The sequence below is a fragment of the Gavia stellata genome, chromosome 19 (genome assembly GCF_030936135.1).
Source record: "Gavia stellata isolate bGavSte3 chromosome 19, bGavSte3.hap2, whole genome shotgun sequence".
In the NCBI taxonomy this organism is placed as follows: Eukaryota; Metazoa; Chordata; class Aves; order Gaviiformes; family Gaviidae; genus Gavia; species Gavia stellata.
This window is the reverse complement of record NC_082612.1, coordinates 3,724,071-3,742,331: the sequence shown is the minus strand read 5'-3', so window position 1 is coordinate 3,742,331 and position 18,261 is coordinate 3,724,071. Positions and strand designations below refer to the sequence as shown.

General features: G+C 40.0%; 1 protein-coding gene across 2 annotated transcripts in view; it reads right to left on the bottom strand.

Moving 5' to 3' along the window:
* ANK2 (ankyrin 2) overlaps positions 1 to 18,261 on the bottom strand; it is a 316,797-nt gene that overhangs the window by 156,652 nt on the left and 141,884 nt on the right. Inside the window, exon 1 of one of the 2 annotated variants that reach the window (XM_059826979.1) lies at positions 10,114 to 10,248. The exons of the other annotated variant lie outside the window; for it this stretch is intronic. Within the exon in view, the coding sequence (XP_059682962.1) occupies positions 10,114 to 10,248 (135 nt within the window). Of the gene's footprint in view, positions 1 to 10,113; positions 10,249 to 18,261 lie in introns of those variants that run through there. 2 annotated transcript variants of the gene reach the window in all.

Sequence of the window (18,261 nt, the reverse complement as noted above, 5' to 3'; positions counted from 1 at the left end):
AACACATTATGAATTCAAGTCCACTTTGACAAAATTGTCTCAGCAGTCAACAGCAGCAGTTTTCTGTAGTCTTACCGTGCTCGGAAACGACGACTTTTGATCTGCGGGCTTTTCCAATTGATTCAGTAATCTCACAAAATGTTTTGTTTCCTTACGTGTAGATTTTTCATCGATTCATTTTTCGAATTCATGATGCATTTCAGTGGCACAGAAGCTGGCATATTGGTCTTTACTAGTTTGTTGACTGGTGAAGACAAACTGTCAACAAACTGTCATTTAAGATACTTTCTTTACAAGAAAGAAGATAAAACCGTGGAGCCAGAGTCCTTTATACCATATGATACTTATCGCGTCATCCCCTCCTATGCACACACCACTGAGATTTCTTTTCTTTCGGAGTTTTATATATGTATGCAGGTCACACCCAAAAGCAAGCACTCTACCAATAAGAAAGGTTTACAAAAGAAGAGTGTGCCTTAAGCAGCTACCAGCAACCACGTGAACAGGAGAATGAGCGCCTTGCAATCTGGGGAACTCCAGTGTTGACAGGTTAATTTGCAAAGTCTCAGCTGGCATCTCTACGTGCCGCCCACAGTTCAGGTCGCTCAGAATTAAGGAGCACTTTGTTTACATGTGGCCACGAAAGCTGGGCAATCTGCTCAAGATGTTATTAACATGCTATTAGGATAAGGTATGAAGGACTGATGAATACTTAGCTGATATTTTATAGTATGGGACAGACTCACAATCTGTGGACTGAAGCTTTTTCTAATGTACTACTGAGACATCCAAACTACTCTATGAAAAATGCGTCACTAACAGTAGTTAACATGAACATTTGACTGCTCCATAGAGAATTTTTCTTTTCACTACAATCGTGATTGTATCTGGACTATTTAGTTGCAGTTACACTTTATTTACAGATACCAAATATCGATCAAAGAGAAGGACAACAGTCACCGTAAAAAAATCCCAACTTCCAATACACAGTGAGAAAGTACTACAAGTTTTGATAACTACTTTTTTCCAAAACTCTGTTTGCAATGCAATTCTAATACATGCTATAGATTTGTCAGGAATACTTGGTGTTATTGAACCTTATAAAAAGCTCCTATCTTTTAACTTAACTTTTCTTCTTTAACTTTTGACTGAGGATAAATAATTTCGGGCAGAAACGAGAATTCTCAGAGCACTAGAAACAAATAAACTACAATGTGAAAAAAATCACTATAACCTTAAGTACACTCACAGCAGGATGCGAAAGTGTTCTTTGTAAGTACCTAGTTGTCAGACATTACATAAGAAAATATAAGAAACGATCGAGTGACTCTGATTTTTTTAAAAATGACTGAGAGGCTCTGGATTCAACTCCTTTCTTGCTAATTGCAATGCCAGAATTTTGCCTGAATTTCAAACATACAGCTCAGGGAATCTCAGTAATGAAATCATATACAGAAAGTAGTATTTTATTCAAAGAGTCAGAAACCTTCCCTTCTGGTTCCTCTGTCCCCACCCTGGTTGCCTCTCCTGTCTCACGGCATACCGCACATCGCACGCCCCTGTTTCTCAAAAGCGTTTTATAGAGATGTGCAAAAATAAATCGTGATGCGTAGCGTTGAAATCACGCGCTGTACCAAACTCATCGGAATTTCTCCACATATTCAAACTTGCTGCTGAAAACCAACTTCATGCTTAAGAAGGGAAGATTGGGGGAGTAGGAGGCTTCAGCTTTCAACAGACGGCTTTCGTAATAACATTATCCAAAGCATCCAAATGCTTGTTTGAAATCCTGTCTATAGTAAACTTATTCCTGCAGGTTGGCTTTTTTTTCCCTCCCCTCCAAAGAAGGTGAATGACCCCAGCCTGTCCATAATCACAAATGTCTCTGTGGGAGAACGGAGCCCAGCACCAAGGCCTGCTGAACAATTCTCATCTGTTCAATAGTTTATCGATTGAATGACAGCAAAAACAAAATTCAGAACTCATGTATAATAACCAAATAGTAGTTTTGCACCTTTTTGGTTTGTATGTGTACTGAAGTGTGTCTCTGAATACTAATAACCCTTTTAAACTTACCTTTCAAGCACTGGCTCTGGGACATACTGTTTTGAGTTCATGGAGAACATTTATTTAGGTGTAAGTTTTGAAGTGGCTGGCCCTGATCAGGAGGTGAGCAATCCCTGCTATTAACTTGTATGCTTTATAGAGATCAAGAAACTCAAATCATTAGCAGTTATAAACGCTTTCATGTTAAACTGAATCCTGTATTACTATTGCACATAAAATCAGCATTAAGACAGAATTTGTCAATACGACAGTCTTCGGAGTTCTCTGACAGTGTTAATGCCATTTACAAACTTCAGAGTTGTGAGGCGGTGTTTGTCCAACAGCTGTTTCTGTAATTAGCAAAATGCTGATGGCTTGTTAACTCTTCCTCTTCATTAAAAAGCTCTTAATCGACTGGTGGCTCATCATGTTAATGTATTCAGGTAATGCCTGGAGTTGAGAATTCAGCTCACTGCAGAAGGGAAGTTGCATAATCTAAACTCAGGTTTTCATGGCATATTGATGTCTTTCAGCACTTTAAAAGATGCGGGGGGGGGAAAATGACAGATAGGTAAACACATTCCATTAAGTTTTTATTACGCCATACCTTCCAGAGTGTCAATTTATGCTCCTACCCTTGAGATAACCACTAAATTTTGTCCCAGTTGGCTTGGTTATTCTCCGATTTCAGAAACCATCTGTTCAAACCAGCCATCGTTTAATTGGGCCCAACTCTAAAAGCGGCACAGATGAGGTGTTACCATTACCCAACTCATTTGTCACATACATCTTTTTTGCCAGTATGGTAGCTTTTTCCATACCAGCGTTCAAATGTAAAAGAAGGGACTTCAAAAGGAATGCTTCTTCCTCGCAGAACACTTTCTGTAAACCTTGCCAGCTAGTTTTTCAGCAGCTCAGATTTTATCTTTTGTACCCTGAACTGGTTTTTTATTGGGCTGAAAGTGCTGCTGATCTCCAAAGGGCATCACAACGGAACAATGGTGATATTGCAAACTGCAAGCCTGAGATGCAGCTATGATTGCAAGAAGCCAAAGGATTATTTTTTTTAATTTTTTATAATTAATCTACCACAGCGGAGTCTCAGCCTGCAGGTCTGATATGCATGCCAGAACGTGAGCTAAATCTTGTGCTTGCAATGGCACAGGCTCAGTAATCTAACACTGGTAAATGAGTCAAATGAGATAATAACAGCTATAATGGAAACATATTTTCCCAGCCTTTAATGAAATGACATTCATCTTCTGAAAGAAAAGAAATACAACAGTGCTTTACTGTCAAAGCCACTTCCTTTGCTTATAAAAATGTATGTTTTCCTCCCATTAATTTACTGGAAGACATGAAGGAAGACAGATTAAATCGCAGGTCTTAAAGAAATTTCAGTACCTAAATTCCTGGATGAACAACGGGCCTGATTTTCTTATTTCGATTTCAAAACAGTATTTTTCTCACACAGCTTTTCCCATTCGAGCACGTACAGGCATTTCAGATCTGATTCATCCTGCTATGTACCTTTGGTTGTATAGAATTTGCTAACAAACAGTTGAACTGAAAAGGCCACAATTCTAAAATAGCAGTCTTAACTAAACCAACATCTCTTTCTCATAATCTAAAGCATCTTCTTAATCCAGGAAAGAGACGCAATTGACCTTACAATAAACTAACCTTTTCTTAAGAAATGAGAAGCTGAATTGTAGAACTGAGAAGTGTGAAGAGGAAGACAAGCTTTCAGAGACAAGAGATCACTAGCAAGTTAAATACTCTACCAAGATGTAGCTAATAGCATCTAGTGAGTAATTATTTTAATCTCAGGGGTCTATCTCTCTACGTTGATGATGACGGTTATAAATCAGAAAAACAAAAATATTCTTTAAGTACATACTATGAACCTGAATAATTTAAGGCATTTTGAGTATTTAGGCCAATTAATCACAGAATGTCATGAAGGAGACAGCAAAGTTGGCACCACTTTTACCAGCACAGAGCTGGAACCGTGGCTGGAGTTGCCCTCACCATAATGCTGTATACAGTAAGGACACGGGCCCACACGTTGGCATAAAGACCATTGCTACTTATAGCAGAAAGTATTGTGTAATAACAAGACGGTGAAATAGCTACAAGAAAAAGCTTTTGTGCTATACACTGCATATAACCCAGGATTAAAACATTCAGTGATTTCAAATCACAACTAGTTTGCCCATATTTAAACACAGAAAAAGATTGCTTGACGCAGCAACCTGTGATAGAGTTGACTGGATTCAGAAGTGACCCTTCAGTATGTCCTGTGTTCCTCAGAATGAACATTCTCTCATTAGATCCACTAAGGGATGTGTAGGAGCCAAAATTATACAGTGCCAAAGTAGGTGGGAAGACTAACGTTGTTTGCGTTTATTACACATACCGGTAAAATTTCTTATGTTTAGACAAGGAGGCTGCAACCCAGAGGACGTAACGGCATGTAACAATATTCAAGACTTAGAGCATCCTTGAGAAATAAATTTCATTGCTATGGCTGGAAATGGAAAGAGCCATTGCAAAAAAGAAGCTAAGAAAATAAAACTAGGTTGAGGAATGCATTATGATTTATGCACGTTGTAAAATGACAAATGTATTATAATTCCAACCTATTTTTCATAACTGTTGAATTGAAAGACTTCTTCCAGTAATTTTAATATTTGCATATGACAGTTCTGTAGTAGCTTCGTATCTTACTACGAAGACCGTTCTCAGAAAGCTGCATTCGATATTTAGAAAGTTTCTTATTGCTGTTACACTACCCCAACAAACAGATATTTTTGACTAACATAAGGAGGAGAAAACTATGCCTAGCTAAGAGTTTTATCTGAATACCAGTTCCTGCTACAAGGTGGCTCCAGACAGACACAACTGAAAGTTATTACATGCTTATGGACCCTTCTAATTTTTACTACTGGAAAAGCCAGGCTTCAACTATTCTATCTTTTGATACTGACGGGAAAATTCCCAATTATTCATAAGGGGTGTCTTTCATTTTATGCTGGTTGTTATATTTCGACGCCTTTGACTCTTTTGTGAACTACTCCTTGAAATTCCAGAGCTTTCGGAATACCAGCCATCCAGCCACTCTCTTATTTCCACTTTGTTTTTAATCAGGAGAAGAATAAAGACAATAAAGGGCTATCTTTGGCAAAATACTTCAGCATATGCTTGATTTTTACCACATCTTTAGGTCCAACTGATCTCAAATTAACCACGTTTAAGTTATTTGCTAAAAGATGGATTTAAATACACACTTAACTGTGGTTCCTGAATTGGGGCCAATATTAGCAAATACAGCAGCAGAAGAGGAAGAGAAAACTAATGTAAAATCAACCCTTGCTTGAGCCAAGAGGTAGATGTCTTCTATAAACCCTTTATGATACTTAGCTGCCACAGACATCTGTAGGAGTCCTCCCACGACGTTCATTAATTTGACATACTGGACTGGCTGCCAGCTGACTTTCGCTATGTCAATGAAGGATTTGTGAGAACTGAGGCAAAACTGCATAGTTTTCTATGAAAAAGAATAGAATAAAAGTCTTTTGCCCAGCTGCATGTTCCTTCCAAATACAGCATTTGAAATGATAGTAGTTATTTTAATCCATACTGATTTTAAAATGTACAGTAACATCAATAATAGGGTTCTAATCCAGAACAGCACTTCAGTACTAGCTGAACCTCAGGCACGTGCAATCCCTGATGTCCCACTGGGCTACTCATGTTCTCAAAACCAAACATTTTGGTATAAGTCCCAGCTTGGAGACAATGTGTGCAAGTCTGAATTGCACTCATCAGTGTGTATCTAAAAAACAGAATCTCAAAAGCACCTGGAAAACACAGACTTGATTTTTCAAAAAAGAAGAAAGGGGAAAAAAACCAAACCAAAACCCAACAAACCAAAACCCAAAGGATTTGGGTTTAAAGACTGAAAGCTTTTACCATAGTCTGAGTAATCCTAAAAACTAAAAAAATCTTCATGTCTTTTACTAAGACTTTTAAACTACTCTAAAAATAGAAATGGATAATCCTATTGTTTAATGGGACAGTCTCTTGTGCTGGAATTCGAGTGAAAGTATCATTTAGCCATCTCCTGAAACAACAAGGATTCAGGGTATGTTCAAATAAACCACAGGATCAGTCTTAGTCCTCCTACGTGACACGCACATTTACTAAAGTCTCTTAAATACTGATATGAAACCAAGATTTCCACTAAAGGAATTGAATAATATTAAAGAAAGGAAAAATATCTAGAATCATCTGGACACCATATATTGAGATTTCGAGGTGTAAGTAACGACTGTAGAAGGTGGCAGGCATTTAAATGGTTTCCATGGCAAGTTTCCATTACTAATGATGGAATAGAGAGGTAATAATGCTAGAACACCTCTAGAAAGAATTAGGATGCCATTTCAAGCATATCTAGCAGAAAAATAACTAGCCTTAACAAAAATCTAGCCTGTAAGTGAAGTTTATGACAGACTGTTGGCAGATAATTCTATCACTCTGGTTAATTTTTCATCCCCTTCCATACCTTGTCTTACCGTCAAAGGGACATTTTCTAATACAAGAAATGTGCTAACACCATCAGTGCTAAAGAATCAGACAGCTTTACTTAGCTAAACACCATTAACTGATTGCCCATTGATTCCAACTTACTGGTACCATAAAGAGAAAAAAATCATTTCATATACTTTTGAGATGGACTAAAATAGATGCAAACAAAATGGGCGTTGCTGAAATGCAGCAGGTTCTAATTCAGTGCCAGTTCTGCCAGCAAGACTCATTGCAAAGACCTTACTTGTACAGAAAGGCAAAATGGATACCAAAGTAGTAAACAAAGAATTTTTTATTTTGTCCATTGTGAAAAGAAACCAGATTTCATTTAGGAGATTGTTTTTTTAGGATTCATGCAAATAGCATCATACCCAGCACAGATAATTGCCTTCTCTCTCTTCACATTAATTTATCCCCAATCAACTGAGGAGTTACACCTGAAGCACATCTAGACTGGATATTAGGAAAAATTTCTGTATGGGAAGAGCGGTGAAGCATTGGAAGAGGCTGCCCAGGGAGGTGGTGGAGTCACCATTGCTGGAGGTGACAAAAAACGTGTGGACGTGGCACTGCGGGACATGGTTTAGTGGGCATGGTGGGGTTGGGGTGGTGGTTGGACATGATGAACTTACAGGTCTTTTCCAACCTTAACGATTCTGGGATTCTGTAAACCACGCAAAACCCTTCTCTTCATTAACTGTAACATTTGCTGTTTGTATATTGGTCATGATATTAAGCACTCATTGTTTCCCCTTAATTCCCAGCTGAATACTACCTATAAAGCAAAACTCCTGTAATCCTGGGCCTAAATCTCCAACAATTCAGCTCTGGGCAGCAGAGAGGAACCAGTTTCATATAACTTTACCTGTATAAAAGCTACATCTCTAATTCAAGGGCTCCCTATGGCATCAAGTAATAATAATAATGAAAAGGGATACTTCCAAAAAGCAGTTTACCCCACTTTAAGGTAAGCGTCTAAAATACACAGAATGAATAGCTCTTTGGGTGCATTTTCCACTCTCTGAAATACAACATGATCCAGACATACTCCCAGCACCGTGAAAGCAAGACCGGATGATGTATTTTCAAGGGCAAATATGAACGTAATTAAATATTCAAGGAAAGAGGGAGGCTAATGTACAGTGAATGCAAAAACCCCAGTGTTTTGTCATCTGAGATGTCATAGTTTCAGCACATAAAAAAAAAAAAGTAATTAAATCTATAGTACATGATTATGAAATAGTTTGGTTGTGGGGTTTTTTTAGTGCTGGTGTTATTTCAAGTATGAACTCAGTATCAAAATTAGACTCCCCATTTGACAAAGTTATTGGCACCACATAGACAATTCAGGATAGTCAGACCAACACATTCCTGATTTCTTCGGCGAGAGGGACCTGAAGCAGCAGACTGTATTTGATTTTAGTTTAGAAAAGATTAGATTATGCGAAGCAATTTTGCCATTTGAGTTGGCTGAATACCAGCCGAATTATTCTGAACCTTGTATTTGGTACAAGATTGATCATATTCAGCTTGATGTGGCACTCTTTTCATAAACCAAGACAGTGAGCATGGCTACAGCTATATAAAAGCATAGGAAATGTATAGCTATCCAAGTACTGTGCTGGATACTATATACCTGTTTGGGAAAAAAACAATATACAATTTCTCCCCTCAGGACAAAACTTTGCTGATGTTTCTAATTTACAGACACCTTTTTAAAATTTTTTTTAACCTTTTTGTAAGGAATCATAATAATAAATATAATGAGAGACTGTAAACCTTCTCAGGGAAATACAGCAATTTTCCTTTGTAATCCTCCAAGCACATCTGAATCAAGACAGATATTCTAAAGCAACTCTGTCAGTCCCTACCAGAGCCATATAAAGCCAAGATCTTATGATTAAATGTATCAAAGACGTTATCAAAATGCCTGATCTCTGCCTGCTATGAAAAGCTCTGAAGGCTGACTGAAAAGTATCCAGGAAAAAAAAAAAGAAGGAAAAAAAAAAAAACCCACCTCAAAGATCACATGCTGCTCGATTTGGCTCGCTCCTGCCTCCGCAAAGACCTGACCTTATGCAGAAGGGCGGCTGGGAGACTGCACGTTCACAGAGAGAACTGTTGCAGAGTTCGCCTGTTTGTCTCACGGGGACCTTCCATACCTTCGCTAACAGCTCCAGGCCACTCACCTTAAGGGAAATACTATAATGCCTGTTGAAATCCACACACTCAGCAATGGAAGCAGGCCTGTCCTCCCCCCCCGTCCCTCCCCCTCCCTGACTTCACGTTTCCCATCGGAAATGCTGGAGCTTATTTGTTAATTCAACCAAAAACTGCTTGGTGGGAGGAAAAAAAAGTCTGAAAGCTCGAAGAAATAGTTTAATTTCATCTTTCAGCCCAAAGAAAGTTTTATTCCTGAAGAGCGGGTCCAACTGCCTTCTCAGTGAAATAAGCAGTAGAACTGGTCAGAAAATTTCAGCCAAAAACATGTCCTGCCTGAAAACCAAGAGAGCATCACAATTATTTTCTAGGACAAAGCAGAACTTCTTGCGAGCCGCTGCTGGGAGTGCCTCTGGTCTCTTCCCTTATGACCGCTGCAACTCATCTCAGCTACATTCCCTACAGCGCACTGCAGTAATTCATGCATAATATTGACCTGAGAACAATTTTATTTTAGGTCAATATGGGAGAACATAGTATTTGGCTATATCGACATTAAAGGTTTTCCGATCCTCCTGTTCTGCCAGAAGTTTGGACACTACCTCCTTTCATTGCCGAATGAAATAACCATTTAACAACAAATTTCCCAAGCAGAGGAAGAAAAAAAAAGAAAAAAAGAAAGAGAGGAGAGGCATTTCGTTTGCCGTAGACATTATACAAGGATTCATCTCAGTGATTTTCTTCTGGTTTGCAGACCTAATGCTGGCATTACTGTTACATCACTCACTGCATGCCTAACTCTCAAGTCCTGCAGTCACCGGTGTGACCCCCTCCCGTGTGCCGGCTCTAACCCTCATCTGCACGAAGATCTGTGGGGCTCCGTCTCTGCTGCGAACACTGAAAATAATATCACGTGCTGACAGGCAACAGCTTAAGAAAAAGTTACTGAGTTCAAGTTTTGAGAGTGATGGATGCAGGATCATTTATAGCAGTCGTGTAAGCTAGGATAATTCATTGCATCCATTCATTTGAAGGACTTGTTTCACCGACGGTGTTCCCTGTCCATACACCTAAACCTTTTGGTAGCTGACGGCACTTGTAAGTGACTGCACAGCTTAGCGACAGCTGCTTCTTACTTACAGACAGTCACCATAGCAAAAGCAAAGCTTGACCATGGACGCGTTTAGCAGATCTCTTAATATTACAAGCTACCAAGTAAGATTCAGGCTGAGCAAAGAGATCCTTTTCAAACCGAACGTGCACAACCCTGCTCTTAATCTTTCCCTTGGATTCCTGTTTTCTTCAGCCAAGACTTACCAGGGCTTCAGGATCTTTACTTTCTTCGCTGTTGCATCCGTAATAGTCAGGGGTTTTATCCAAATCCTGGATGTTCCCTTGTGTTCTTAAACCCTTATCTGAATGACAAGACTGGCAAATCGGTGCATTGCCCATATCAGTTCCCCTGCTAACTCCTACAAGTGGGACTGCCCTGCGCCGCAGAGGGTGCCCAGCGCTCCCGAAGGACAGCCGACGATCCAGGAGGAGGATCCCACCCGTGCTCCGCTCCCCGGCCGCTCTTACCAGGCTCCCTTCCCCGAGCCGTCCTGTGTCACGGAGAACCCGAAACCCCAGCAACTGCGGGCAGCAGTCGGTGACCATTTCCAATTCAGGCGCTGCCCGGCTATTTTTACACCTACCAGGCCAGCTATGCATGTAAATGGCGTTGGGGCGGGGGGGAGCTGCTTTCCAGCATGCAGCCAGCCCGCCTAGCACGTAAAGTTAAAGTCCCACTGAGTGAAATGCCTCTACATGTGAGGGTTATTGAATTACCCAGTTGCATGCCTTTGAATGTTTTGATTTTTCCCCTACCGCTCTCGGTCTCGCTGTGTTTACATAAAGCACTAAATTTCAGAGTGTTGCTAATGCCTTCTGAGTTTCCAACTCAAAAAGAATTATTAATTCAAGTTGCGTCTATTTGATATTTACAAAACAAGACAAAAATCTATGAGCACAGATTTCATGACCATTTCATTCCTGTGATTCGCATGGTATTTCATGTTCATGTAGGTAACAACTGCGATAAGCTTGCTTTTGAATTGATATATCCCCCGGGTTGGATTTCAGAGGAGCTCAAATGTTTCCAAAAAGGACAATCTCTGATGCTAGATCACTTTAGCTCTTCTCTATGTCATATCTGATCTTGTTTTGGGTTTTTATTGTTGTTTTGGCTTAGGGTTGCTTGGGGTTTCTTTAGCTAGAATAGTAATTATTTAAAAACAAGACAAAACCCAACCAAAGCAAACAAACAAACAAAAACCCCACCAAAATTGAGAATAAGGACATTCCCTCTAGGTTCGAGTTAGTTATCATGATTGTACCCAGCAGGATAAAAATCACTTTGAGGATTGCGTTTTGGAATCCACCCATTATCCCAGAAGAGGCCCACTGCAGAATTTAAAAAAAACACCAAAACCAAAAAACAAACCAAACCAAATGAAAAACCCAACAAAGTTCGCTGAGAAAGAACTAGCAGTTTTCAGACGCTTCAGGAACAGCTGGCGGTAACGGAGAGAGGCTGCCTGTCTGCAGGTAACAGTCCCATAGAATATATCGCAATGCACATGCAACCCGTAAGTGGAGCTGGGGGCATATTTGAAAAATTAACCCCAAAATTCCTGGGAAACAGAGTGATCCTCAACGAATTGTAACATCTAACCAACATCTTTCCCTTTGGGGTTTCAAACTATTGCTAGTACTGCAATACAGGTCAGCAGGCAGCTATCTTATCGCATCCTATTGATTCCCACCCAGCTACCCGTCACAGCAGCGCCAGTTACAATCGGAGCGCGCAAGCTCTCCCCAGGCCCCCTTTAAGGGTTATTGATCAGTATAGGGTTATCTTTTGTGTTAATTACCCTGAGGTAGATTTAAAATGGCTCTATAATTTTTCCTTGACTGATGAATGCTCCAGGGTGGGATCATTCACCTCCTTTGAAAAGCCTCAGGCGCTATGATGTGCAACGAGCATGAATACATGCTGGACAGACACATGCACGAAATAGCTAAATTCATTGTCACTTTTGGTTATGTGATTATATACTTGTACGGAACTGAATGAAACCCGAACTACGAAGCGTGCCCAACAACATTTTTGCCAGCAATTGGCAAATACAAGAGACGGGAATGTTTAATCTTACGTTCCGACAGCCTGAACTTCAAATATAAAATGACTAATGAACAAGTAATGGCTTCAGCTCATGTTAAAATTATATGTTATAATAATAAAATGCAACATGCGCACACGTTGCTTCTTAGCTGTGGGCAGGTTCAGACGCCAGCTGACCGTCCTGAGAATGACCACTGCGGCTGCATTTGACGACTGGTTCCCACAACACTGAAAGCAGTCGCTGCCTTTAATAGACACCGAGGACGTTTCAGAAACTTTCATGCAAGGTTAGCCTTCCCATAAGTAGCTGACACTGATTTTCTTCAACTGCCCCTAAGTACTACCCTATGACAGTAAGGTGTATATGCATTGCCATAACTTCTTGATGTAGTTCTAAAAATACAAGGATGTAGGAAGGAATCCCACCAAATGTTTGACTCGACCAAAGTTGATATAACCAAAGTTCTAACACAAACTGGAACTAAAAATCCTCGCTAGAGCAATGTACTTAATGTGAAATGAACTTACTAGAAAACATAGAAGAGAGTGAAATAAGGCATCAGCTCAAGGGGAAAGGGGGGCAAAAACCGACTAGCATGCATTCCTTTGAAATAACGCTTGCAGAAAGCAACAATCTGCGTAGACATCTGATGGAGAGCTATTCTGCCAGGGCCTTTTAACAATATTGCCGTTGTTTGTCAAAATGGTTCAAAGTCATTAGGGCAAATTACTCAGAAAGCAAACATGTTCGTGTTTTGCCAAACTTAGTTAGGACATCATATTCTAACAAAGTATACATCTTATGATGTAGGATTCAAAGCCTTTGTGGAGGAACATGTTGCAGTATCTTTATAAGTTCCCATGCTCTTTTTTGCTCTTGTTTTCTGGGCTGCAAATCTATCCCATCAGGCAGCAGTGAAGAAACCAAAACACAAAGGCATGGGTTTCAAGCATGAAACTCATACCAAAGCATCTTAGTCCTCCTCTCTGTACGGAAAAGTCAGAGCCTGCTCTGTGTTACGCCGCCAGAACTGCTCTGAAGCCTGCGACCTTGCGTCTCTTCACAGGGGAGCAGAACTTTTTAAAGAACCTCCTGTAGGTAATCCACTGAATCCACTTGTTTTCTCACGGTTTAACATACCCGTTACTCCTCAGCAGCGCAACAGACCTTTTTGCAACACGAACTCCAAACCGTAATTACTCCCTGAACTAGAAAACCTTCAGAAACACTTGAAAGTGCCTGCTAAGAAAGGCAGCAGAGCGTCTCGTACACTATACTTAAGCGTTGATGCTAGGATAGCAAGCAGCTGACTGAGCCGGGATCCCTTTTGTCCCCCAAAATGTTGATACCATAGGAGAAACGTGAGAAGAACTCAGTAGCCCAGAAACACCCCTTTTTGCTGTGGGCTATGCCTTGCACTCACGCTTTCAACATGGATACAACCCTCACGCTTTTGTGGAAGAGTCACGCTGTGCTTCATTTTAAGTGTTTAAGTTTGCCACAGTACTTGCGGTAAGTGCAAACTGGTTCATTCACCTCGGCAGGTTTTCCCCTAAGTCAGACTTGTAAAGTGGCGGCGTCAACTGTGTCAGGATTTTCATTTTTTGAGAGACACATTCTGGTAATGTGCTCTGTCAGAACCCCCGTTCTTCCCACTCCCTTGCCTTCCTAAGTCAAATCCTAGCTATCCACACGTCCAACTTTCTTTATTCTTGGCCAATAAGCTTTTGAGTTTTCGCACCTTGAATTCTGTCTGACGCTGAGAACGTGGGGAACAAATCAAAGAACTGTGGTACTACTTAAAGCAGCCAGCCAAGGGACTGCCCTAGTTCGTTTGTTGAAAATGGTCATAATACTATGCTTTGCTTCACCACAATTTCAGAACCACCCTCTTTCTCTTGGCATCGTTCTTACACGATGTGGTGGCTCATTATAACACTTTCGTTAGCTATTGCTTGGGGGACAACTCCATCCCTATGGGGAGTTTTCTCCCGGCAACTTTTGCACTTTTGTGCCTCCCAAAATAACGCAAAGTGATCAGAATTCCCCAAAAAATGCAGACCAGCAAGCTCAAAATCCTTGGTAAAGGATTTGGTAAAGGACCTTGGTAAAGCCCATTACTAGTACAACGGGCTCTCTGCAAGAGAGACCCATATGAAGACTACTATCAGCTGCCTCCTCTACTTCAAATCACGCGATAGGCTTTGGGAAACATTCTGGTTTCATCACTTGAACTCTTTCTAAGCCTGCAGCAGTTACGATTATCGGCTTTTCAGCAACACCAAGCCAGTGCACAAGACAAGAGACGAAGCCCTCTGCAGACTTTTGGGAACTGCATCTTGCAAGACCTTTGCCACTGAGCGCAACAAAACGCACCTTCACATTTCACGCCACGAGCGATTAAGTACATTTGCAGGAGTCGTATTTTGCTACATTATATAGTCCTTTAAGCAGTTTTCCTAATCGTGACATGTAGCAGAGATACAGCTGTGGATAAAATTAAATACAGTTGAGTAAAGATATTCATTTTTAAACTCGACCAGACCGCTCCCACATTTTTTTTTGACAGCAGCGAGGTCTAGCATGTTATATAATGCCTGTTCTGAACAGCAGCTGGCAGTTTATACATATTTTTCTCAGATATGTACCTGGCTTGGTTTAAATATTAGCATGAGACAACTTCTGACAAAAGAACTATCACCTCCTTTGGCCAGCAAACACTGGCATGTGTTTGTGATTCTTGTTATGGTCTGGTTTATTTGCAGTTTTGAATATCTAAAAATACTGAACGTAGTCAAAGGATGAAAAATGGATGTCAAACACTTGGAAAGTCCTGTAAATTAAAACTTGAAAACAAACCCCAAAGATGAACATAGCCAGTATTGCCTGAGACCGTATAAAACACTAAGCGAGAAAGTAAGAAGCCTTACCATCCAAAAGAGGAATGTTAAAGACAAAATAATATTGAAAGAAGTGTTTTTGCAAATGTAACATTGTGCTTTATCATACTTATGCATCCGTTATGCTTCATAATGTCACCAAGAATAATAATAACCATTAGTGATTATAATGTCATCACCAACAAGAACTTGCTCTCCTAATTACAGTATTTCTTCTGTCACCAGTTTCTGTTTTCACTTGTCCAAAGATTCTTGTAGCAAATGGAGTCATTGCTAAATACTTTGACTTTCCTACTACTGGCCGTCAAGAAAAACAGTGCCATACAAAGCCACTGATTTGCTGCTACTTGTAAAATCTCAAAGACGAGTAAGTGAGAAGCAGTGAAATCAAAGCTCTAATCTCATCTCCAGATGGGAGACTTAATTTTATGGGATACCTGTCATCAGTCCAGGAACGGCAAAGCTTGCGTCTTGCAAGATGCAACAGGACTAGGGACAGTCACAGACGCCCAGGTGGGCAGCAACAAAAGCAAAACGGCTCTGCTGCTCTGAAGAATGCTTGTTTATGGTTTTTTGCCATTATTATTAAAGCTTAGTTTGTCAGTAGAGGTTTCAATTATGCCCTAAGGTAGCACAGTAGCTAAAATAAGAAGTACTGTAAAAACATTTAGTGCTGCAAAATTAAAGACAAAAGGGAAAAATGAAGAAAGAGAGAGAAAGAGTTCCAAGTATCGAGACAAATCACAACCTATATATTGTTAGTGACACAAACCCCAAAATTTATTATTGTGAATTCTTTCCCCAACGAGGGATTTCCTATTACGTTTTTATGGTTAAACATAGTAATTTAAAAAAAAAGAAAAGTGAGAAAAGAGACTGTACTGGGACCTATATATTTCTAAGAGATTTCCTGACCTTTGAAATGTTCCCTAAATGCAAGAATCTTAGGGATTCTTCTATGGGAAGGTCAAGTACAACATGGTTCACTTGTTTCTGGCAATTATTTTGGGTCAGATCTTGAGCTCATGCAGGTTATGAACTCTGACGATTTATGCCTTTATGCTCCCTTTATGTTTTACAATAACGACAGTGATGTGATCATTATTTCCCAAAAATTCAGCCTTTTCTTTCTTCTGGTATCAACAACAAATAATTCCTGAAACCCAAGCAGCCTTTATAAAGAGGCAGTTGTCTACTACTGAGGACCTAGCAGCAAATCCTTTTCAGTTTAAATAATTTGAGTCCAATCAATTGCAGAAATCTATTCTGAGCCATTTTGAAGAGGACGAATCATTTTGCTATGCTTTAGATGGTGAATCATTCAACACATTAAGCGCAACGATCCTCTCCGGACAGCGACAAAGAGCTCTTAATTCAAGTAGTACCATATGGCTTTGCATGCTGATGAGAATGAGCAAACAGATAACTCGGTTTTTAATCACCGCAGCTACAGATCCTGCAGTACAGAACTGAGAAAAGATTGGTTTAAACTTTCCTATCCATGAAACAAAAAAGTATATAATACATACAATTTTCAAAAAAGCTATACAGTCTCGATTATTCTGAAATATGTATGGTTCCCATGTGAATTTACAGGGACCTTCCTCCAAACACAAGCCACCTGAGCATCCAGCATTCCACAGATAAAACACATGGAACAAAAAGAATTTAGAAACAAAAGAAAAATCAAAGTGTGGACAATTTAAATTCAAACATGCAGCATACCTGCCTGACATACCCTCCCTATACTGGTTAGAGCGTAAGCAAGTGCAGAAGGTAACCTTTTTATTCCAGTATTCATAGTGTTTAAATACATAATCTATAGAAATACAATATTAACTAAACCATTAGTATTTTGGTTTCCTGTGATTACAAAACATACCGGTTTATTTCATGCTTGTTTTCATACCTATTCACAGAGGGGAAAAATGTCTCACGTGAATTCTGAGGTAATTAGAAAAAAAGTTAATTTCCCTTCTACAGATCATCAAATGATCAATATGCAAGTTGCTAACAAACTTGCTCTTTTTATTAGCAGGTAACAATCTATTTTCCTGTTTTAAAAATGCAAGGCATATCGCGCAGAGAGGGTGTTTATTAGGGCACTACCCTGGGATTCTCCACCGGATGCCAGACTCGGCACCGGCGGTGCAGCCTCAGCTCGCCCTCGTCGCGTTTTGCCGTGGTCCTTTAATATGTTAAAAGAGGGTGGCACGTACATGTTTTGCAGAGTTAGTACTATAACGCTTTCTCAGTATCTGTACAATTATGGGAGCTTTGGGATGAGAGGTGTGACACAGGAAGATAAAAAAAACTAAAATAAATTTTCATGGTCTGTTTAATAGAGATCCCCTCACAGGCACAGCAGTTTACGTATCACATACGCATTTTTCTCACAAAAATTACAGTCGATCTTTCTTTTCTTTTTCAGCCCTGCTTCAATCTTCCGCTTTCCAAAGAGAAATACCCAGCGTGAAACATACGTGTTAACATCAAACACTGAATAACACGCAGGAACTAGTACAAGGATCGCTGACTAATCACAAAACAAGCAAAATTTATGACTGACTTCAAAAGGCTGGGTCGAACCAGTGGAAGGAGAAGTATTCAATATAATTTTATCAGCTGGTCTTCATCTATTTAATTTGCTGACCATCATTTTCCCAAGCCAGGGCAAGAAAACCTGCAGGGCAGTACGGGCAGCTCTTCGGCTGGAATCTAAGCGTGACCATGAATTATGAAATTAATACCTGCTTGACTTCAATTCGCATGCAGAACCATGTTGTTCTTGTGGACTTGTATCTTTGCCACCCTTGTTTTGCAGATTGAACTAAGTACTTTTAATGCATAGCAATATTTGTATTTGCTGATATATAGGGAAAAGTAGCTGTGTTATAAAAGTACAGCTGTTCACTAAATTAAAAAAACGCACGCATATGCTATTCAGCACAACCATGGCATATGCAGGAAATGATGGAAAACCTCAGCCTCAAATGCATTCACAGTACTTGGCCAACACAGACAGGCATTTAGATCAATTTAGTTTTGTGCACCCAACTTCACTTTGAGCAAAACCGTGGGATCTTATTAGAAGCAGGAATCTAAGATCAGGGACGCAGCAAAGCTTTCGCTGCACCAAAACGTGAATCTCAGGGTAAAGGGTAAAGAATGCGGTCCAGACCCACCCATGCCAACATAACTATCAAGTCTATTCTCACGTCTTGTGCCCAAAACGGCTTTTTTTTAATTCCCCCAACAAAAGTAAATGTTTTTTGACAACTTCATGTTTTTATATCCCTCCGTGGCAGTAAGCTCTAATTGGTACCTATTTGTCTCAGGCAGTTCAGTCTAAATCTAAACCAAATGTTTGGCCCTTGATTAGCTCTCATTTTTGTCCC